This window comes from Sinocyclocheilus grahami, unplaced genomic scaffold (assembly GCF_001515645.1).
Source record: "Sinocyclocheilus grahami isolate Dianchi unplaced genomic scaffold, SAMN03320097.WGS_v1.1 scaffold19.1, whole genome shotgun sequence".
NCBI classification, from domain to species: domain Eukaryota; kingdom Metazoa; phylum Chordata; class Actinopteri; order Cypriniformes; family Cyprinidae; genus Sinocyclocheilus; species Sinocyclocheilus grahami.
In genome coordinates, this window is record NW_015505198.1 from 550,365 (window position 1) to 575,665 (window position 25,301).

The 25,301-nt window shown below is 35.3% G+C and overlaps 1 protein-coding gene across 1 annotated transcript in view; it reads right to left on the minus strand.

Annotated features, from left to right (window-relative positions):
• LOC107555185 (potassium voltage-gated channel subfamily C member 3-like) overlaps window positions 1-25,301 on the minus strand; it is a 54,462-nt gene that overhangs the window by 6,633 nt on the left and 22,528 nt on the right. The window contains exons 3-4 of the mRNA XM_016237907.1: window positions 15,889-16,870; window positions 13,227-13,415 (exon numbers count right to left, since the gene is read on the minus strand). Coding sequence (XP_016093393.1) covers window positions 13,227-13,415; window positions 15,889-16,870 — 1,171 coding nt within the window. The remainder of the gene's footprint in view (window positions 1-13,226; window positions 13,416-15,888; window positions 16,871-25,301) is intronic.

Here is a 25,301-nt window from a genome sequence, read left to right on the forward strand (position 1 = left end):
TAAAACAGATGGCATATTTAATATATAATATTTTAATTACTATCACATCAAATTACTTTAATATTTTAAATACTTTAATTTGTATTATTATTATTATATCTTTGTATATTATGTATGATTTAAAAATGATTTATAAATATATAAATTATTTAATATTTTTAAATATTTTTTTTCAACGGATTATATTTTTAAAAAATATCCTAGCTTAGTGTTTAGGTATAAACACCCACTTTTTATGATCCAAATTAATCCAGACGGACAAAATAAAGTCCTGTTCTACATAATTTCCTATACCAAAACACCTTTTCACTCTATATGTTAAATTATCAAATTAAATAAGTTGTGAATGACATCTCATGTTGTCTTTAGGTGTGTATATCTACTAAAGTATTCCCATTAATACATAAAATGGTTTATAGAGCATATTCCAACGTACAGTATACTGCATATTTATTCCTATATATTACACTTAATGATGAAATATGCAACACAATAGAATAAATGCTTGAATTCCAACAACTTTATCATGTTAAATGCACACAATGCAACCAGCTCACATGCTAAAGTATGTGCTTTATAGTTTATCTTATATTACTTATAACATACACACAATATTTTATAGGTTTATCATGTTCAAAATGTCCAGTAGGATGAGAGCAACAAGATTTGCATACCTACTGTGAACCAGGAAAACCTCATAAAGAAGTGTCTCCTGTTTGAACATGTGAGGAACAATTTAAAACAGTTGATGTACCTACCCACAGTCACGCATTAGAAACTCTGGCGCTGCACTGACGGCCTGGAGGCGAATGAAGGATGAGATGAGTGTTAGTCACACAGTGGAGAGTTAAAAAGAGAGTGAATGACATGAAAGAACAAAAAGGGGGTTTGCAAATATCAAAACCACATTTAGATGCCCTAATGTGATGGATAACTATATGTAAAGTGGTCATATGACGTTGCTAAAAAATAACATTATTTCGTGTATTTGGTGTAATGAAATGTGTTTATGCGGTTTAAGGTTTCTCCTCTATGCCCCGCCTTTCTGAAACACGTCGATTTTTACAAAGCTCATCGTTCTGAAATGCGAGGTGTGCTCTGATTGGCCAGCTATCCAGTGCATTGTGATTGGCTGAGTGCCTCAAGCGTGTGACGGAAATGTTACGCCCCTTACCATATTGTGATGCCATGTCCCGGCGCGATGAGACAACACCAATAAAACCCATTACAAACTAGGCATTTGTAGCTAGCATCCAGTGGGGACATAATTACTGATTATAATGACTTATACTGTCTTTTTACGCGTTGCGTTGCATCGCGTAAACATAAAACCATGTGTCTGCATTTGTGATCGGAGAAACGGCAAACAACAAGCGCTACTCTACACTGCTCAAAACTCGCTTTTGAATCGTCAGTGGCAAATCCTTTAAATATGAAAACATACTTACAGGCTGTGGGTCAGAACAACGGCATTGTAGTCTACTCTCCCAGGAAACAGTCCTCGTCCTCCGTAAAATGCGCTGCACACATCTGGATATTTGGGTTGAACTGTTCTGGAACAGTGTTGTAAATACAACTTAACCACTGATTTCTAGTTGTGTCCTCTTTTGGAAGACCAAATAAAGTAGTTTCGCTTTCATAACAAAACACACAGCGTCTCAACAACAAGGTGGCGGCAGCAACAATACTACAGCGAGAATCAAAGTTACGCCTTCTTATTGAAAAATCATTATTTCGCTTTTCGCCAGGAATATAGACATTTCCCCAGTAACCACAGTAAACAAAGCAGCGCAGCACCTGATTTTGCAACTTGCAGCGCTCATATTTAATCAATTAACCTATAGCATTTTGAAGTGTACGCTATATCTCAATTTGCATGCATATTTGTTTTTCCACCGGAGCACCACCTGAGTCTTCTCCTCCTGTCCCATTTCTACCAATGATCCTTTCCTTCCCGCAGTAGTCATCACTGTTGTAGGTTGCCAAGTTGAGGTAACAAATGGGTTGAAATTGGTATGTGTCAATTTTGTGAGAAGGATGCGTTTCATACAAGATCTGGCAACTGGGCAACCTTGGAATTAGTTGACGTGATTATTCATATAATGACGTTTGGGCCATACAAATTACGGGAGTTTTACCGGAGGCAAATGTAGCAAACATATAAAATACGCCCAGTGGGATTTTTTTATAGAAAGATTATAAATACGGGAAAATATTTAAACGGGATGATAGCGGGATAAAATGGTAAAATACGGGAGAATCCCGGGAAAAACTGGAGGGTTGACAGGTACGCGTTTTAGGGGGGCGTGGACGAGTCTTAACTTTTATAAAGAATATCTCTTTGGGTTTGAGACTTTAGTCTTTGCAACTTTAGGGATCTTATCTATGCACGAACAGCTTGTAACGCTCCAAAGAGAAAGGAAAACTTGAAATCGCATCATATGACCCCTTTAATATATGCCACAGTACATGTGACCACCAGCATTAAGTAATGATGATGAAGATATCTCAGAAAACAGGGAATGTTCTCAGAACGTTTTGGCAAGGTTCTCTCAAAGTTATAAACAAACGTTCTTCTAGTGATGTTAACCGAACGTTTGTGCAAAGCTCTATTATAATGTTCCCAAATTGTTAGCACAAAAAATTATACATTGTTAATGTAGCTTTTTTTTTTTTTTTTGGACAATGGTTAATGTTAATACTAGTTTCAGAGAATATTCAAAAGTAACAATTTAAAGGGGTCATATGATGCGATTTACACAACTAGAAATCAGTTGTTAAGTTGTATTTACAACACTGTTCCGGAGCAGTTCAACACAAATATTCAGATGTGTGCAGCGCATTTTACGGAGGACGAGGACTGTTTCCTGGGAGAGTAGACTACAATGCCGGTGTCTGTTTCTATAAAGTGGGGCAATTCCAACTTTGCAAGGACAGTCTGGCGCTTCTGACTCACAGCCTGTAAGTACGTTTTTATATTTAAAGAATTTGCCACTGACGATTCAAACGCAAGTTTTGAGCAGTGTAGAGTAGCACTTGTTGTTTGTCATTTCTCCAATCACAAATCCAGACATGGTTTTATGTTTACGCAGCGTGATACGGAATGCGTAAAAACAGTATAAGTCATTATAATCCATAATTATGTCCCCACTGGATGTAACAAATGCCTCGTTTATAATGGGTTTTACTGGTTTTGTCTCGTCGGATAGCTGGCCAATCAGCGTAGATCTCGCTTTTTAGACCGATGAGCTTTGTAAAAATCGACGCGTTTAATAGTGTTTGTGAAATGATAAAATGGAATGTTCACTTAATGTTCGTCTAACCAAGAAAAAATGTTTTTACAAAAAAATAAATAAATTTGTAAGTTCAAAGAAAAGCATTAAGAAAAACTTTTTTTTTTTATAACAATGAAAATGTTAGCAAAACGTGTTACCTGAGACGTTGAGGCAATAATTAGTCAGTTGTTATCGTCTGGATTGAAAATATCGATTTTGGTTGAACTGACATCGATTCTTAAATCCCAAGTCACAAATCACAGTAAGCTTTGTGCCTTTTTATGTCTGGTATGAAATAAAGTCTCAGCTTTCAAATTATGTGCGTTTCATTACTAAATTCAAACAGTAAATACCGTTTTGGCGATCTTTAATGTGGCGTGAGGTCACATTACGGCTGCGAGGAGTGCGAGTAAGATCATCTCTTCCTCTTTCGTTACAACATGAACTAAACATGAATGAACATCAAAGGTACGGACAGAGATACAGTACAACTTACCGAAATGTATGATGTCTCATGTAATTGCTCAATCAGTTTCAACCGCGCAAAGATGTCAATAAAACAGCTCGTAAACAACGTAGCCTACATTACATTTACCTCAGAAAAAACAGAAAAATAAATCTAGACAGGAATATTTTGCTAAATATATGCACTATGTTACATGCTCATTATATTTTTACTTAGCCAGTTCTTTAATACTTAATTTATGTTTGAATAAATCCGTCAAAAAACAAGTTTAATGTTAAAGTGCCCCTATTATGGGTAATGAAAGGTTATTGGTCCGATTAGTCTCATTTTCATTTCGTCATGCCTGATAAAGCAGCGTTTGTGAGCTCAGTGCTGCTTTGTGTACAGCGTTACCGGGGAAACCGCTATTTTTTTACCGCTCCAAAAGCGGCACCTAGTGGCAAAGAATACATTTAAATTTTCATAATTTTCATTCAGACCAACTCGAAAAAACCAAAAGTGGGCGGGCAATATGCTAATGTTTCATGTTGATGTTAACATGAAACGGCTTGGGATCACTGATCTATATATAATCTATTATAGATCAGTGCTTGGGATTAGTTTTAAAAACTACTAATTTTCAATGACTCAGAGTCTACTCTTTCTTTTGAGAGACAATAACTTTATACACGGAGCACTTTCAGATTTAAAACTTTGCAGGATGTTTTCATTCACTTAGAGCTGTTACATACTGCATGAAAGGAAATTTTCAAAAATCCATAATAGGGGCACTTTAAACGAAAAACATAATATTTACCTCAGAAAAGCCATTCAGTGGCCTTGGGCTAGATAGTTAGCTAGGAAAATAAGTCTAGAGAGCAGCATTTTACTAAGAATATGCACTGTACATATTAATTATATTTTTACTTAACCTATTTCCTCAATACCTATTGTATATTTGAATAAATACGTCAAAAAAAAAAAATTTCCCTTTAAAAATATCTATGTAATTAACAGCCAACTGGAGTATAAACATAATAATATTATTAAAAAGTTATTATTATAATATAACATTATTAGTATACAAACTGCCTTATGTGCAGTTTAAATGTTTGTATACACATCAGTTGTTAATTTTAACCTTTAACATTATAGTAATGTATCAACTGACAGGGTTCCATGTAAAGTTTACAGCATTAGTTGAGAGATTTTTTCCTTAAATAAATAACATGTACTGTACCTGATATATATCCAAATGAATTGATATTGAAACCAATTGAATCGAATCGCACGCTTGTGAATCAAAATCGAGTCGAATCATAAAATTTAGTAATTTTAGTCAGTAGTACCCAGCCCTGGTTTATGTCATATATGTTGCTATGAAGGTCCCATGTACAGCCAGCAATGAAAAGCTATTCCAGCTTGACCTGTTCCGGCAGTATCTGGCTTATCGACCGCTGGGCTGTTAGAGATAGAGAGAGCTCACATTACCCACAATTAAGCTCTATCGATCGGCTTGTGACCAGAACACTGAACACCACAACCATGACGGACCGCTCACCGTTGGAATCTGCTGTAACGGGAGAACAGATCCACTGCGCTGATACTGGACTGTGTTATCAAACTAGTCCTTAAACTTAAACAATGCCACTTGTTAACCTTTAAGAAGACGGCACCATGCATAATAATCGAGACGCTTGTATTTAGACAATGAATAGGTGGCCTGTAATGTTGTTTATGTCGTAATGGGTTTCTAAATGATTGAAGTTGTGATATTTGCAGACAAGAAATGCACATTTGCAGTAGAAACACAAACATGCAACATTAATATCTACACACATAGACATGGAAGAAGTGTGTGTGTGTGTGTGTGTGTGTGAGATATGAAATGAGTTGAGTGATATAGTGAGAAGGCCTCTGTCATTGTAGTTTCTCAATGATCTATTACTAGACTTGATAAATGCATCAATTTAACAATTATAATTTAATGTACTGATTTCAGAATTTTTGAATTTATTATAATTACTATTAATTACTATGCAAAATACAATTATTAACCGATTTTTACAGATTAAAATCCAGCAAATCTAATTCTGACATGAACATGCTCAATTGTCCCTTTTTTAAAATAATTACGAATCATACCAATTTAACTGAACCAAGTTGTGACTTAAATGCAGATTTCATGATGCACTGCGTCATTTAGAAAGGATCATAACTGAATCGAACCATCAGGGTAAATATTTACACCTCTATTTGTAAAGCATAACCGGTTCACTATATACAGACTAAATATAGACTTTCATGCTGTTGCCTTGACGGAATTAGAGCACACCTGTTTAGTTTTGAAAAATGTCCTGCTCTCAAGGCATATCTCATACAGATTCTCACTTTGACCTTGTAATGCCAAATTAGGTTACAATTTGTGTGTATAAAATGGAAATATCAATAAATTGAGAGATGGTTATGTACAAGATAACTGTATTTTACACCTTCCTAAAAAGTGCTTCAATAATAATAAAATATAAATAAATCAATAAAGGGGTCATGCTATTTTTTATTTGTTACGTATAAATGAAAAAAAAAAAGTGTTTTGATACAATAAAAATGCATGGTGATCACTGACTGTCAAGTTCAATAGCGATTTGCTAGATTTATTAAAATCAATATTAAAATAAATAAATAAATAAAATGATTTTTTAAAAGGTTTTTAAAAATTAAAATATTAAAAATTAAATGTTGTTTTATCTTAAAAGATTAAGGAATATGCAATTCATTATATTATATGTATAAATTATTTTTATGAACTTGTAATCATTTTACATACAATGAAAATGCATGGTCATTGTCACATTTTTCTAGATTCATTACAATCTAGAAATTAAAGATTTTAAAATTAAATTAAAATAATAATAAAATATTACAAATAAATATAGAACATTAAGTCTTAATAAATAAATAATTATTAAATGATAATAATAGTTTAAAAAACAAAATAACAAAATAAAAAAAAACTTTAAAATGATCTTATATTAAAATATATTATATTTAAACTGTTTTATCATAAAAGATTTAATCAAATTTGATTCTTTTATTTGATATGACCTCTTTATAATCAATACGTGAGGTGTTTTATTTTTGTTTCTAGTGTCAAATAAAAATAACTGAAACTAATGTAGTTGCTCTACAGTGAAACTATAGATGTTTGTTTGTGAGCATGGGCCAGAAAAAGGGGCACTGATGAACTTCGACCATTTGAACACACACATAAGACCATAAACATACAAGACAAACAAGAGGACATGGAGGAAGACAACAGGAGATAGAGAGACAGAGAAGAAAGAGAGAAAGAGAACTCACAATGGCTTACAGAGATCCTTCACAGAGACTTCAGAAGTCTGATACTGACTTTGACTCTGAGCAAATAGCCTCATGCAAACAGCATTAGAGCAGGGCAGGTCGGTGCGCACACACACACACACACACACTCCTCTAACAACAGTGAATAGCATTTAGGGATTATATTGCACAGGAAGAGATCACTTTAACACCCAGAGCAATATGTGTGTGTGTGTGTGTGTGTGTGTGTGTGTGTCTGAAGGTTTCCACAGATGGCAAGTGAAAACAGGAGTATATTTAGATCTTAAATCGACTCACGTTGGCACAGTGAGCATCACACACAGCGTACGCTCACTGCATCGTGCCCAATTAACAGTCTAATGTCCATTTGACGAGGCACTGCAGCTCTGTTCCAAACCCTAGTGCGCTGCCTCGCTGTCTACATAGGCTGCAAGCTTCTGAGGCAGCATCCTAGCTGAAATGGAACCTCATACTGTAAGTGACTGATCTGAAATGCTCTCCATGGCCACTAACTTTGTTAATGGTTACTCACACGGCACACAAATAGGAGACTCGACGGATGCTTGCAGTTGATTTCCAGTGAAGGCTGACATTAGCAGTTGCACAAATAACACTCAAATAATGGGCGGAAAAGTGCATTATAAATAGATAAAACCATTTTCTGATCGAATTTTTGGAAGAAGAAAATAATGCATTATGTGATTATGTTTTTCATGAGGGTTACATGTGATCCCACCTTATTTAGGCAGCATAATTAGGATGCTTGCTATGACTAATCATAGAGTTATTTGATTGTCAATCCTTTCTAGTCTTAATTAAGTATTTTATACCCAGAATTAGTGATTTCAAACAAACCAACAACCCCAAATATTAAACTTTGATATTACTTTTATAAATGATCAAACCAGTGCGGTTATTGTTAACTAAAACTAAAATTCTATTAAAATAAGTTTTCATTAATTGAAATAAAGGTGTGCATTTATATATACATAATAAATATACACAGAACACACACATATATTATGCAAACAAAAACTTTTTAGTATGCGATTAATCGTTTGACAGCACTACAAATAACTTAAATAAAATAAGTTTAAGTAACGTACCAAAATTACTAAAACTACAACTAAAATAAAAATAAATTTAAGCTAAATAAAAATACATATATTTTAAAAAAAGTGTTTTTTAAATAAATATATAAATAATAATTAAAAAAATGTCATAATAAATAAATTAAAAATATTTAAGGATATTTATTTCCTCAATACGTTACTTTACAATCAGAGAATATTATCGGTTTCGTTTTCATTTCTAATGTCAGGTAAAAATGTGAAACTATGAAACTAATGTATCTGTTTTATATGCTCTATACTACAGTATATGTAGATGTTTGCTCACTAGGTTTTGTAACAGAGCCCGGATGGTAGTTTAGGTAGAGACAGTTAAGAAGATGCTTTAGTCATATAGCAGAACTCACACATACACATATCCTCAACAGACACCCGATGTGCTCTGGATGTTAAAGTGACTGAGAGCGACTGCCTTCCAGGAGACGACGCCTTGCTGAAGCCCAGGATAAATGCCGGGGGAACGTGGGCTAGGCTTTTACCACGGTTCGTTCTTACCTTCTCAATGTCAGTCTGTCTTTGAGTCTGTCCAAATATCCCAGTGTCTGTCTGTCAACCAGTCAGTCAGACGTCAGTTACACAGCACACACACACACACACACACACACACACACACAGACCGTCGCACACATGTAGGAGTTTCCGGCTACGCTAGGAACTGAATCAGGTTGAGGTCGTATGAGCAGATTCATAGGACTGTGCCACACATAAACACTCTTTTCTTCATCGGCCTGTGGTTTTTCCCGACCTCCCTGTCACTTTCTAATAGCTTCAAAGTGTTGCAACTTGCAGCAAAAAAACACGAAATATTTAGCCTTACATTTAAGGTTTGTGTATTTGAACTGCAATATAAAATTTCCATCCAGTTCCAACAAACAAACTAATAAACTTAATGTGTTGCATATTTGTCAGTCATACATTCATGAAACTGGTAGGATTTCTGTAAAAAGTACTAATAAACTGAATATGTTTTAAATATACAATAACCAGGTTTAAATATTTATTATCAATACATTCAAAGTGTTTTAATCTCATACATCTACAGCTAGCCATAACAATGTTCATCTGTTTTAACACAATAAATGACATTTTTTAACAATGAATTGATGTTAAGAAATTTGAATAAAACCAAAACAGTGCTATTTTATTATCATTGATCTAGTATTATAGCATTTGTTAATATTTGAAATTAGATTAGATTTTTCTATTTTGTTTAAGTTTTAAATAGTTAAGTAGTAACAGTTTTAGTAATTTTGTTGTGTTTTTATTGTTTAATTAATAATTAAAATAATATTTTAGTAATTTTTTGTTTTTGTTTATTCATTTTAGTTGATTTAATTTGAGATATTTTAGTACTTACAGTTAAACTAAAATTATTAAATGCAAATTTACACCCACATACACAGACTAAACTAAATAAAATGAGCAATGCTGCCTTGACAACTAGCTGAAATATAATAAATTAATTATTTCAGTTAAGCTTTATTTCAAGTAGCAACATTTATTTATAGTTTTAATTTCTGTTTTAATTAACGGTTAATAACCTTGAATCAAACAGGTGCAAAATGTTTTTTGAGTGCAGAAATCTTACCTGTTTCATGCATCACATTAACGTTATTAGATTGTTTACATTCAAACTGTGTAATCAGACTGGATTTTATGCAATTCAAATACATAAATCTTAAATTTGGGCCTAGGTATTTTTTTGGAGTGAATGCGGTGTTCGCAGCATGGCACAGAACCATGAACTCGCGCTCATTTGAATTCATCTTGACCTCTATCGACCCCTGACCTTTAACCCTGGGGTGACTCAACTCGGCACAGCGAACACCTAAACAACCTTTGAGTCTGTTTTCTATGTGTGTGCAGTGTTAAGCGTTGCCTCGGTGCGCGTCCTCCATCGCACCAGGGTTAAAGGTCACTGGTGGAGTGAGGGAAACACATTGAAAACACAATAAGCGACGTCACGTCACAACAAACACAACACACGCGCGCACACGCGCGCACACACACAGCGAGGAGGAGGAGGACGGGGGAAGACAGTAGAACAGTGAGAGAATATATGAAGAAGCCAACATACAAACACGGGATATGACACAACCTGAAGAAAAAGACAATACAGAGCGTGTGAGATCCCACTGAAAACACACACACACACACACACACTGCAGCAGCTGCAGTTCCAATTGTAATTGCAGTGGATCTCATATGACATTGAAAACAATCTTTGTTACACAAACTCTACAGTGTCCAACTTTGTCCCTCATACATGTAATACTCAATAGAGAGTATGAGGTTAGTGTAACAGACCTGAATACATCCGAGTAAAGATTGGGTTTCTGCTCTCTTCATGAGACGGTACGTTTATACAACACTTTAAAGCATCTTTAAACATTCCAGGTTATTTTCAACCTAACAATTTTACAGTCATACAATAACAACAGAAGCCTAGCGGGTAACCCTAACCTATCATAACTATCATGATTTATTAGTATCAGTCAAAATGGAATATTTAATTAGTGCTCATTTTCTTTATTTTTACATTTAGATGACCTATGCCCTATTTGATTAACTTCAATTAACTAATAAAACGCAATCTTTAATCTTTTAAATAATATCTATTTTTCATATTATACATTATCAGTTGCATGATTGTTCAGCCCAGTGCACATGCAGCTGGTTCGACAGAGGATTCTTCTTGATCTAAATTCCCTCAAAAGCACGATTTAGAAGTTGAAAATAACCTGGAATATTCCAGTAAATACATTTAATCGCTTAGTCATCTGTCCTCTACACAGGGTGTCAGACAAATGCAGATTTGTGCCATCTCACTGTATTTGTGCTGAGTTTTCTTCATGTCTGGTGTTAAACTGGGTGATAAATTCTCCCCAGTGCACAGACATTTTTATCATTGACTGTCCAGAGCGGGATGGTCAGCAGTTTAAGCGGTGCAAAAACATATGAGAGCAAATGCATCTGTCAGAAACCCAACCTCAAACTCATATTCAGCAGCATTATACAACATTAGATTCATTTCCTTTAACTAATGAAACTAATGACAGTTTATTAGGACAACAACACAACATCAACACGAAACATTACACCCATCAACAACAACAACACCCATGCAGGTGTAATTGTGCTTGTGTTTTGTTTCTGTCCAAATTTGGTTTGAACAATTGAACTTTATGTGCATGCATGTTTAGTATGTTTCTATTTCTGTGGTTGGTTTTTACCTCTGATTTCATTCATCTGTAAGGGTAGGATGGCATCTCCTGATGCTAACAGTGCCAAATGTAGTTGGGTTGTGTTGAGGAAAGGGCAACCGGGGGTTTGGAGAATTGCGCGTGCATGGATCGGACATCGTTTGTATCATTTGTTGTGTGATTTTATAGGTAGAGAGGAGATTTTTGTGGCTGTTGGAGGTGACAGTGCAGGGTCACAAAGTTTTGTGGGATGATGTCGTGTGTAAAAGAAGGTTTGTCACTGAAACGAAGACGAATAGGATCAAGGAAAATGCAATGGAAAAAAGAAATTGAGAGAATGGAAGAATAGAGGGTAAAAAGAGGATAGTGCATGTCAGGAAAGAAACAGAATTGAGTAAAATAGACATGCAAAGAACCACCAAACATAAATAGAGAAAGACAGAGAAGATAAAAAGAGAAGAGGAAAAGAAAAAAGTTAAAAAAAAAAAAGATTTTTCAGATTTCAGTGTGTTTTTAAGGATGCTTTCACACTTGAATCCTAAACTAACCAAATGTAGATTCCTTGAGGTGGACCAAAAAATAAACCAGTTCACTTTGTATTCACACTGTTTCTGGCCTAAAAAGTGTCTAAGTTTGGGGTAGGTCCATCTGTTCAATACTTTTGCAATTTCATTTGGTGCCGCTATTGGTTCAGAAATGTACATGTAATATAAAATATTAATATATTTCTGTAATGATTTTTTCAAATTGATGCACCAGAGTTGGTGTGTTTAAATGCTCCAGCCTTCGTTTTTGCATAAAAGACATTTATGTGTGTAGTTAAAAATGATTTTTTAATAATCTTTATTTTATTTAGTATTTATTTATTTTCTTATTCTGTATATTTAAATATTATTTATTATTTTTTAATTCATAAATTAATTTATTAACATCTGCATTAAAAAACATAAGCTGCACATGTCCTTTAGCATGGAGCTAAATTGTCTCAAAATGAATGAGTTTATAGTAAATCATATATGTGTATGTGTATATGTGCAAATGTGTAAGCCTATTCACATTCCTAAAACAAAAAAGTCATATATTTATATAAAAAAGGTTTATATATTTGCAAAAAGCAGTTCATAACTTCATTGCAAAAAATGATTTTATTATTTTGTATTTTAGTCTTGTGTTCCACTATAGATGTCTAAAAATTCCTAAACCAAGAAAAATGTTTATTACTCTTCTTGTTTTCTGAAAAAAATTAAGTGGGTTTATGCTTAAAACAAGAAAAATATCTGTCAATCTGTTAAAATCTTGGTTTCCCTCTGAATTTATTCAGATATTTTCCTAGTGTTCATTGTGGTAAAATGTGAAGTATATTATTGTACATTAGGATATTAAGATGTAAATACGTAAACATTGTGTAAATATAATCATTAACATAATGATTTTCTGTAAATGTGCTTTTGAAACAAAATGTATTGTAAAAAGCGCTACACAAATAAATTTGATTTGACTTGAAATTTAAGCCAGACTTCTTGTAAATGCTCTCAGCCTCCTGAAACCAACCAAGTGTGAAAACACCCTGAGATGTTCAGTGGTTATGTAATCTGTATTTTTGGAGAGATGGGCACGAGGAGATGGCGTGAGATGGGGATGTAAAACTCGTTTTTTGGAACATTGTTAAAGGACGCTTGTGTGTGCAACTAGATCTGTAAGATCTAATATGTCTGTCACAGACACTGGGACTGGGCCGAGACTGATGTTTCCTTCACTGCATGACTGTGTGACTGTGTGTGTGTAACCCGCATGCAGAAGCACTAAAACGTACCTTTCCGCACATTCCCATCAGTGGGTCGAAACTCGCGCGTGTTGAGGAGGAAGCAGGCTCTGTCCTGCTGGTAGCGTTCTTGTGTTCGGCCCACCGGGCTGCGCTCGTCCGGACTAAGAACCTGATCAATTGTTGGACAGTCCTCGTTTGCTAGAGCGGCGCTGGCTGCGTCACCGTTCTGCTTTGAGTCTGAGGAAAGACACGAATGAACAGAGAGAGAGAGAGAGAGAGAGAGAAAGAGAGAGAGAGACGTCATGTCGTTCTCAACCTGTATGACTTTTGTTCCTTCCTTGAGTCATTTGAGAACTGAATCATTAAATCATTCACACCAGTTCTGAGAACTTATTCAAATGACTCAAAACAATGGCTTGTGCATAAATCAACACTAAAAAAAGTATTTAAAGGGGTCATATGATGCTGCTACAAAGAACATTATTTTGTGTATTTGGTGTAATGAAATGTGTTTATGCGGTTTAAGGTTCAAAAAACACATTATTTTCCACATACTGTACATTATTGTTTCTCCTCTATGCCCCGCTTTTCTGAAACGCGTCGATTTTTACAAAGCTCATCGGTCTGAAAAAGCAAGGTGTGCTCTGATTGGCCAGCTATCCAGTGCGTTGTGATTGGCCGAATTCCTCAAGCGTATGACGGAAATGTTACGTCCCTTACCATACTGTGATGCCTGCGGCAACCACATGTGACGACCCCGGGCTGGACTCCGCTTCGTCCACGGTGAAAGCTGATCCGGCGATCCACAGCGCGAAGTTTTCCTCAGCAACCAGCACGGATCAGCTCTACGCATGACGAAGCGATATCGTCCTCTTTTGGAAGACCAAACAAAGTAGTTTTGCTTTCACAGCGAAACACAGCGCCTTCACGACATGGCGGCGGCAACAATACTACAGCGAGAATAAAAGTTACGCCTTCTTTCTTTGCATGAACATTTGGGCGGCATTATGCAAATCTTCCCACATAGTGACGTAGATATGTGGGGGCGTGTTAGAACGAGCCGTTTTAGGCGGGGGCGTGGCTAACTCTTAACTTTTATAAAGAATATCTCTTTGGATTTGAGACTTTAGTCTTTGCAACTTTACAGATCTTCTTTATGCACCAAGAGCTTGTAACACTCCAAAGAGAAAGGAAAAATTGAAATCGCATCATATGACCCTTTAAAATCTAGCACTGTTGCAGTGAATAAGGAATTTAATCACTTTTTTAACAGGGTTGTTATTGTGAACTGAAACATAAACACAACACAAAATAAAGCTGAAATAAAATATATAACATAAAAATACATCAAAATTAGAAATGTTTGAGTTGAAAAACTGAAAGTACTAACTGTAAATAAAACAAAAAATATGAATCAATGAATAATAATATGAATCAAAATACTAATAAAAACTATATATCTAAATAATACTATAAACAAATAATAAATGTGCTTGTAAAATGTAAGTTAAAGAACAGTAGCTAGTAGCTGCTCTTCCTAAAAGAGAAACTACCTATCATGTCCTAAACAAAGAAATTACAACGTATATGTACATATATACATATGTCTGTAAATAACGTGATGGCAACAAGATAAGCTGATGATATAGATAGACTAGTTAAGAAAAATTAAATACAAGGCAAGGTTTATGCATTGCCCTTTTCCTGTTCTGTGTCTTTTAGAACGCATGTAGAACTTATAGTGACCCTATAGATCGATTAGAGACTTCCAGGTTTAAAAAACAATGAATAATTGATAATAGACATGACATTAGCAGGAAGAGCAGTCCATCTGGAAAAAAACACTCACACTCACAAATACACATGCTGTTGTACAGTGTAAGGACTGTATGTTGTATTGTAGCGTTTTTAACATCATTTTAACAATGCACCCAAAAGTGTTTTCCCCACACAGCTCCAAAACATCTTTTGGTTATCTTCAGATGTCTTTAATAGTTGTGGCTAAATTGTATTTTTAACTCAAATATCACTTTAATTGAGTTAAGTTTCATTTTTAAAGTATTAAATTCACAGATTTATCCCAAAAAAGCTATTAATAGCTATTAAAAAGTTATTAAATACATAAATATAAACATCTAATATATAATATCTAGAATGAAATAAAATATAAAAATAACATTTTAGATATATGACATAAAATTATAAAATATATATAAAATATATTTAAATAAAATTATATTTATAATAAATTATTTGTATGAAGATTTATACAGTATAAAAAGTAATATAATATAAAATATTACAAAAATAATACAAATATAGATATACATAAAATATATTTCATATACATAAACACACATACAAGCTTGGAAATCAACAGAAATAATTATTTTTATAGTTGGATTAAAATAACTACACTAAAATAACTATAAATTGAATTACATTTAATATAATATAAAAAATTATATTTATATTATTATATTTAATTTTATTTCAAGCTAAATGAACTATATTATGATATATTAGTCATATCAACCACTTCAACAAGCTAATGTAAATCAGTACTGTCATAAAATTTTTTTGACCATATTGTTGAAGAAGCTCCTTATATCCAAAACTTTACAGAATCCACCACGAGTTTAAAACCAGTCAATGAAAGACTTTTTGGTGCATAATATGAAAATCTGTGTGTATCCCTTCAGTCTCTCACCTCTGTTAATCTCTATGATCTCCTCCTGAGCTAGAGGACAGTCCCTCGTCATCCCGCTCGAGCCCAGCACGCCGCCCAGCACGTTACCCAGGATCCTCTGGGGCGAGGCCGTTGCCATGGCGAGGGCATCCGGCTTGCAGTAATTGGGCGAGCCGGGTTGCGGGGCTCGCGGGATGTGTTTGTTCTTCTTTTTGGGCAGCTTCTGCTTGGCCATGGCCAGAGAGTAATACATGCCGAAGTTGTTCACAATGACGGGGACGGGCATGGCAATAGTCAGCACCCCCGCGAGGGCACACAGCGCCCCCACCAGCATGCCCGACCACGTCTCCGGATACATATCTCCATAGCCTAAAGTGGTCATGGTCACCACGGCCCACCAGAAACCAATGGGGATGTTCTTGAAGGTGGTGTGCTTGCTCGCCGTAGGGTCGTCCGGACTGGCTCCTATCCTCTCGGCGTAGTAGATCATGGTGGCGAAGATGAGGACGCCGAGAGCGAGGAAGATGATGAGCAGGAGGAATTCGTTGGTACTTGCGCGAAGCGTGTGCCCCAGAACGCGCAAGCCCACGAAGTGGCGCGTCAGCTTGAAGATGCGCAGGATTCGGACAAAGCGCACCACTCGCAGGAAGCCCAGCACGTCTTTCGCCGCTTTGGAGGAGAGTCCGCTCAGACTGACCTCTAGGTAGAAAGGCAGGATTGCCACAAAGTCGATGATGTTCAGCATGCTCTTGAAGAACTCGGCCTTGTCGGGGCAGAAGACGATGCGCGTGAACACCTCGATGGTGAACCAGATCACGCACATTCCCTCCACGTACATCAGCCATCTGTCCGTCACCACCTCGTACACAATCTCCTCTCTCGTCACGTTCCCCTCCGTCACGTTCTCCGTTTTGTTGTAGATGGTGTTGAACGCTTCGTGCGTCTCCATGCAGAAGGTGGAAATGGAGATGAGGATGAACAGAAGGGATCCGCATGCCACATACTGAAAAATGAGAAAGAAAGAAAGCAAGAAAGAAAGAGAGAGTTCGACAAATGATGGATCAACATACAAAGCTGTTCCAATATTACAAGCACAAGTTGTAAGTCAACATTTGTTGAGTCTGCTTAAGGCAAGACACTACAAGTAAAGTACAAGTCTTTTCTTTTTCATGCACTGGTCAGTTTTGAGATTGGCTTTTCATAATGTGTTGTTTTTTTTAGACTAGTAAAGAAAACATAAAATCTTTATTTTATTGCACTGCTATATCTATTTGCACCTGTAGTTTGAAATTACAGTGCTCGTTTTTAAAGGCTGTTTTCTGTGAATTAGTTTTAAGCAGCACTTACACCAAATTTTACAGTTTCATTCCCATCTATATTCTGAGGGTTTATCATTCTCCTAATTTTTTCAAACATTTTATAACTAAAAAAATGATTGATAACTTGCTCATTTTAAAAGCTGCTTTGAAACAAATATGTATTATGAAAGTGCTATACAAATAAACTTAAATTAACAATCCTGCATTGTTCCGGTAAGGAGATGCTTTTATCCAAAGGAATTTACGGTACACTTATTACCGACACAATCCCTGCGGAGTAACCTGAAGTTAAGTGCCCTGCTCAAGGACACTTTGCTAATAGCTAATGACCCAAACCAGCATCCGGAAGTTTCCAGCCATAAGCTTTAACCACTGCGCCAAACTGGTGGGACGCAAACCCACAACCTTGCTTCAGTTAGAGATATCCATTCTGCTGGAACCCACATTATGCATTATATATTATTATATAACATTTTTTTATGCATTAGGTAGACACCTGTGGTATTTTAGCATTAGTATTTATTAACATTTTGAATTAGCTTTTATATATATTGTTTTCATTTTAGTTTACGTTTTGGTAATTCTCTTGCGTGCTTTTGTCATTTGTAATAGTTTTAGTTGTTTCTATTTCTATTTATTTATTTAGTACCCCATCTTAAACCTGTTTTATTACTTCAAGGCAACATTTCAAATTTTGTTTAAGTTTTCGTCTTATATCATATATATATATATGTATATATATATATTTCAGCTTTATTTCAATAAATGAAAACACAGATACTTGGACTCAAAATGCACAAAAAAGAGCCGCCCCCCAAAAAACTTGAGACTTCATAAAAAAATTAGATTCATAAAAAATTGAATTGCAACATCAGAAATAGAAAACATGACATATGCAGTTGTTGGCTTTTTGACAAAGCTTAAAAAACGATATATTATAAAACATGCAGTGTATTGAAAATTAGACTTGGACTTGCACCAAGAGAATTTAGATTTTACAATAAAATACAGATATAATATATAAAATGTAATACCTAAATCATTTTTTTCTGTAGGATTTTACTAATAAAATATTATTTACAATAGTATAATACAATATAATATAATTATAAAGTTAATAGAAAATATAGGTATTATTTATAATTCACATTCATATTTATGTAAAACGAGTGCTTGCTTTCTATAAACAGTTGGACAAATGAACATAACAATGATGGTAATAATGATAATAATAATAATCAATTTCCTCATTCCAGCATGAGAAACCCTCTTCTGGTCCCTGGATACTCATTCCTCTGTATTTGGTCCCCTCAAAAGTGTGCCAGAACCTAAACTAGGTCCTGACGTACACACATACACACAGAAAACTCTGATCTACATTAGTATCATCTCACCTGAATTCTTTTTACACACTAATTTACATCCGACTGTAACCCACAGAATAAAAGGCCACTGAAAGCTCAGAGGTCCATGACTGGTGTGTGACTGACACCTGTTAGGAAATCACCCTGTTGTGATTAGCTTTAGTCGAAAACTGACAAAAATTTTATATTCATGCAACCATCTGATTATGCAAGCAATTTCTCTCTCAAATTCACAAGCCTTTGCTTGCCGAGTATAATAGAGAAAGATCAAACATGTATTTATATAGAGATCTCTCACACACACTCAGAGCCACTCATGTGCATGAACTGTTCCAGGCAGTGAGGACATAGCGTTGAAAGCTTCTCCTCCACTCCACCCCTCTATCTGCTTGCTCCATTTATCCCTCCATCCAAGACTGCTTTGTTTCACAGGCTGCCCAGGATTTGTACCGAACCTTCTCCCTCCCTCTCTAACACACGCACACTTGTTTCTCTATCATTCCTGAGACTTTCCGTTGTGCTCAACATATTTTTCTATTTCTATAATGACATTTGTAAACTTTTGCATTTAAAATTTTCATTAAAGGAACACGCCACTATTTTTGAAAATAGGCTAATTTTCCAACTCCCCTAGAGTTAAACAGTTGGGTTTTACCGTTTTCAAATCCATTCAGCCGATCTCCGGGTCTGGCGGTAGCACTTTTAGCTGTAGCTTAGCATAGATCATTGAATCTGATTAGACCGTTAGCATCTCGCTCAAAAATGACCAACGAATTTCTATATTTTTCCTATTTAAAACTTGACTCTTCTATAGTTACATCGTGTACTAAGGCAATGATATTACGCAAGCAAGTGGTCACTTGGTTATGTTGACAGAAGTTAGCCTATTTTCAGGCACTGCGTAATATCCCGTTAGCATCTCGATCAAAAATTACCAACGAATTTCTATATTTTTCCTATTTAAAACTTGACTCTTCTGTAGTTACATCGTGTACTAAGGCAATGATATTACGCAGCGCCTGAAAATAGTCCCCAGCACGCTCCCTGTGCAAGCAAGTGGTCACTTGGTTATGTTGACAGAAGTTAGCCTATTTTCAGGCGCCTGCGTAATATCATTGCGCCTGCTGCACCCGTGGTCCGGCAGCAAAGTTCCTTGATTATTACGCCGGAATGAGAGTATAGTTTCTAGCCATATCGGCCTAGAAAATCGCAACTTTTCATTTTCCATCGGTCTTAGTACACGATGTAACTACAGAAGAGTCAAGTTTTAAATAGGAAAAATATAGAAACTCTTTGGTCATTTTTGAGCGAGATGCTAACGGTCTAATCAGATTCAATGATCTATGCTAAGCTACAGCTAAAAGTGCTACCGCCAGACCCGGAGATCGGCTGAATGGATTCGAAAACGGTAAAACTCAACTGTTTAACTCTAGGGGAGTTGGAAAATTAGTATCCTTTAAAACAGCCTTTAAAAGTATCCTTTAAGATACTATTAGATACACTGTACAAAAATGTTTAAGTTGTAAATAGCAGTTTCTCAATGAAAAGTCTGAGTGAAATAATTTGTAGCTCAAATCACCCTGAAACATCTTAAGAAAGGGAAATATTTGGAATCATGCAATCAGAAATAGGATTACAAGAAAATATTGTTTCAGTATTTACTTCGAAATTTCACATTTATTTCATATAGAGCTAATAGCAGTTTCTTTGTAATTTTTTTTCCACATTTGCAGCATATATAATCACTCTAAACCATCTTAAAATAAGAAATATTTGGAATTATGCTACCAGGAATATGATTACAAGAAAACACTATTTTTCAATATTTTTACTTCCAAAAATTCACATTTAATTAATTCAATTTCTTTTATTATTTGTGATATTTACTAGCAATCAGAGTAAAAGTAGTACTTGTTTTGAAGTAAATCCAACGCCATTTTTTACAGTGTATTAAAGCGATTTTCAATATGTATTGCTGAGCAGACATTTCGTTCTTTTTCACATTTCCAGCACATGAAATCATCTTACCAAATCAAATGGAATCAGAAATATGGAAAACAAAGAAAAAAAGGGTGAATAAGAGCACAGCGAACGACAGCTCTGAAGAGGACAGGTGCTGATCACAGGTGAACATGAACGCACAACTCTTTTTTTAAATGTAAAGTATACCTGTTTCATCCCATAAGCCTCCCTCCTCTCTCTTTCTCTGTTTGTCTTCAGTCTCAACCTGACCTAGTTACAGACTGCTGCAGTAACCAGCTTCCTCTGCCCAGGTCCCCCTCTCTCCTCATGCATGTCTTTCTCTCTCTATCTCTCACAGCAGCGCTCTCTTACGCTCCATATTGGCTGTTTAAATGAGGGAACTAGTCGACAAACCAGTTGCATGTTTAAGTCACAGTCTCTAGTTCTTTACAACCTTTTGAAATGCATGGAATACCTGCATACTGTAAACTGCCTACTATTTTATATAAAAAGCCTAATTTATTATACACAAGCTGTGCAAATTCATGAATCCATTCGTGAACTGTTTTACTGAACTGATTGCAACAGTTAATGCAATATGTATCGTATGTTTCATGAATGAGTCTCAGTATATGTAACAATATGCGGTATGTGAAGATAAATGTAAGCATGCTACAATATTCTCATATAACTTACAAAGTGGTCATGATTACAGAATTAAATGTTTACTCTGCATTTTTTACAGAATTTTGTGTAATGAATAAAACATAGTATTAGCATGGTACAATGTCCAAAAATGTAGTATTACAATAACATTATATTTAAAAACAAATCCAAATCCAAAAACATAGATTTACCATAGTACCATGTTAAAATACTTAGTATTACCATGGCATCATATTAAAAAAACATGGTACTGCCATACCTGAATGTCCAAAAACATAGTATTACCATAGTACAGTATCAAAAAATGTGGCTATACCATAGTAATGTACTGAAAAAAAACATAGTATTACCATGCTATGATGTCCTCAAACATAGTATTACCATACTACAATGTCATTGTTAAATAAAAACAAAACATAAATCAGCACTGAATATTGTTTCATATACAGTATACAGTATGTACTGTGCAGTAAGCAGCAGGCAACTCCATGCTGAACATGAGCACAGAGTAACAGTACATCAGAACCTGCACAGATTATTATTATTTATTTTTTAACCTACACAGATTATTATCCAAACACGCTCCCTGGCACCATATTGAAAAAGCATAGTATTACCATATTTTGACATCTTAAAACATAGTATTACCATACTACAATGCCAGAAAACGTAGGATTACCATAGTACAAAGTCTGAAAATATGGTATTACGATAGCACCATAATTAAAAAAGCATAGTATTACCATATTTTCACATCCTAAAACATTGTATTACCATAGAACGATGTCTAAAAATATGGTATTACCATGGCACCATATTCAAAAAACACAGTACTGACATACTACAATGTCTAAAAACATAGGATTACCATAGTACAGTGTCCAAAAAATGTGCTTTTATCATGGCATCATATTAAAAAAATATATAAAAATTAACATACTATGAAATCCTAAAATATAGTATTACCATAATACCATGTCCAAAAAATACGGTATTGCTATGGCGCCATATTGAAAAAAAAACACACGATATTACCGTACTACACGGTCAAAAACATGGTATTACCATAGTATCATGTCAAAAAATGTGGCATTTCCATGACACCATAATGAAGAAACATGGTATTACCATGCTACACTGTCAAAAACATGGTATTAGCACATTACGCTGGGTATTTGGAATGCTGCTCGCTATCGCTCTGTCTTTGCTGCAGGAAGAGGAAGAGAGCACAGCGGTTGTCATGGAGACAGTGATGAAGCTGTGCTGCGGTAAACACATCATTAGAGTCACGTTAACATTCGTGTGCACACGCTTTCACACACAGAACAGCACCATATAATGAGCGAGACGTTCGGTCGCTCGCAGCATGTGTGAGAAAGTCACTCGTCACTGTTCTTTTCTGTTTCCAGCCTGCTCTTTTCCCCTAATCTTTCTGTCATTGCCCAGCAATGTTAATCTCCACCAGAAAGCGCTAAAATTGATGTTAAAGGGATAGTTCAACCTAAATGAACAATTCTGTCACCGTCGACTCACACTAATGTCAACACTCATATTGCAGGAGATATTTAGCAGGATATCAAGATTACTCACAAAACGAATGAACAAAATCTGAGTGTCAACCTCCAAAAAAGACAAAAGAGGTTAATAAAAGTAGTTCATTCAACATGCAAACTAAATCTTTTTAAGACATACAGAAGCTTAAAAATGACAGAAGAGTCATTTGGAGATATTTTACTGTTTTTGAAGGAAGTCTCTTACGCCTGCCAAGGCTGCATTTATTTGACCAAAAATACAGTAAAAATGGTACAATTGTGAAATATTATTACAATTTAATATATTAGATTTTTATTTGAATATACGTTCAAATGTAATTTATTCTTGTGATGCAATGCTGAATTTTCAGCATCATTACTCCAGTCTTCAGTATCTCATGATACTTCAGAAATAATTCTAATATATTGATTTGCTGCTCAAGAAAATGTATTATTTATTATAAAAATTGAAAACAGTTGTGCTGATTAAAATTTTTGTGGAAACTAAGATACATTTTGTTTCAGAATTCTTTAATGAATAAAAAGTTCAAAAGAACAGTATTCATTTGAAATGTAATCTTTTTGCAACATTATATATATCTTTAATGCCACTTTTGATCAATTTAATGCATGCTTGCTGAATAAGAATATTAATTTTATTTTTTTTATCTTACTGACCCAAAACTTTTGAACAGTAGTGTACATTAGCATTTTCTGAAATGTAAATGACACGACATGACATTTTTTAGTATTTCATTTAGATTATTTTAATTTAAAATAAATATTTAAATTAAAAAATTTTATTGTTTAATTATTTTTTTAGCTTTTTATTAATTTACAAATGCCAGTTTGAGAATCCCAACTTTAAGGGAGCAACAGAAAAGGTCTTGTACTACTGTTGCTAAAATGTAGTATGCATCAGAGCACACTATGCAAGGTACTGTATCCCACAATGCAAAGTATTCTGTTCCATTTCCAGTGTGATGAATGAACTCGAGTTAATGTATCAGCCAGGATTTTTAACATCTCTTGACTCATTATTTCATCACACTGCCAAATTAAAGGAACAGTTCACCCAAAGACGAAAATCCTGTCATAATTTCCTCACCTTCATGCTTCAGAAAGAAGTTATTTTGATAAACACTGGGAACCAAATAACATTAGACCCCATTAACTTCCATTGTAAAAAAACAAATACTCAGAATTTCTTCTTTTAAATTACACAGCAAGTCATACAGTTAACACAAAATTACGGAATTAACACAAAATTGGAAAATGCTCTTGAAAACTGGATGCCACTTGTTAAATAAAAACAAAACATAAATCAGCACTGAATATTGTTTCATATACAGTATACAGTATGTACTGTGCAGTAAGCAGCAGGCAACTCCATGCTGAACATGAGCACAGAGTAACAGTACATCAGAACCTGCACAGATTATTATTATTTATTTTTTAACCTACACAGATTATTATCCAAACACGCTCCCTCAAGACTTCTGGGTCAGATCATTCCTGCCTACAAAAGTACAACCTTCTCACACACTTTTAAGAGTCCTTTCAATTCAATTAAACTTTCCTGTTCAGTTCCCTGTATAAGTGTGACGTCAGGTTGACTTCAGTACATCTGACCACTAACTGAGGTGTGGCAGCCTGAAGACATCAGGATGTTTAATTGGATGCAATGTAAAAACAAGAGAGGACAAAAGATCATCAGAGATAAATTACAGAACATTATTTCAATAGTTCAATATAAAACCATGTCTGCATTTGTGATGGGAGAAATGACAAACAACAAGTGCTACTCTACACTGCCCAAAAAACTTTTGAATCATCAGTAGCAAATTCTTTAAATATAAAAAACGTACTTGCAGTCTGTGAGTCAAAATAGACGGCATTGTACACATCTGAATATTTGGGTTAAACTGTTCTGGAACAGTGTTGTAAATACAACTTAACCACTGATTTCTAGTCAAAGTAGTTTCGCTTTCACAACGAAACAGCGTCACACACCGCGGCCTTGAGTGAACGGAGGCCGGAGGCCTAGATTGAGCCGCGGCCTAGAGTGAGCAGAGGCCGGCTTGAGTGAGCAGAGGCCGGCGAGCTTGAGAACAGCCGGCGGATTCGACGAAGGAGCGTCCGGCGGGCTTGCGGCAACCACATGTGACGACCCCGGGCTGGACTCCGCTTCGTCCACGGTGAAAGCCGATCCGGCGATTCACAGCGTGAAGTTGATGTATTTCCTCAGCGACCAGCACGGATCAGCTCCAGGCATGACGAAGCGATATCGTCCTCTTTTGGAAGACCAAACTAAGTAGTTTTCGCTTTCACAACGAAACACAGCGCCTTCACGACATGGCGGCAGCAACAATACTACAGCAAGAATAAAAGTTATGCCTTCTTTCTTTGCGTGAACATTTGGGCGGCGTTATGCAAATCTTCCCACACTGTGACATAGACATGTGGGGGCATGTTAGAACGAGGCCTTTTAGGTAGGCGTGGTTGACTCTTAACTTTTATAAAGAATATCTCTTTGGATTTGAGACTTTAGTCTTTGCAACTTTACAGATCTTCTTTATGCACCAAGAGCT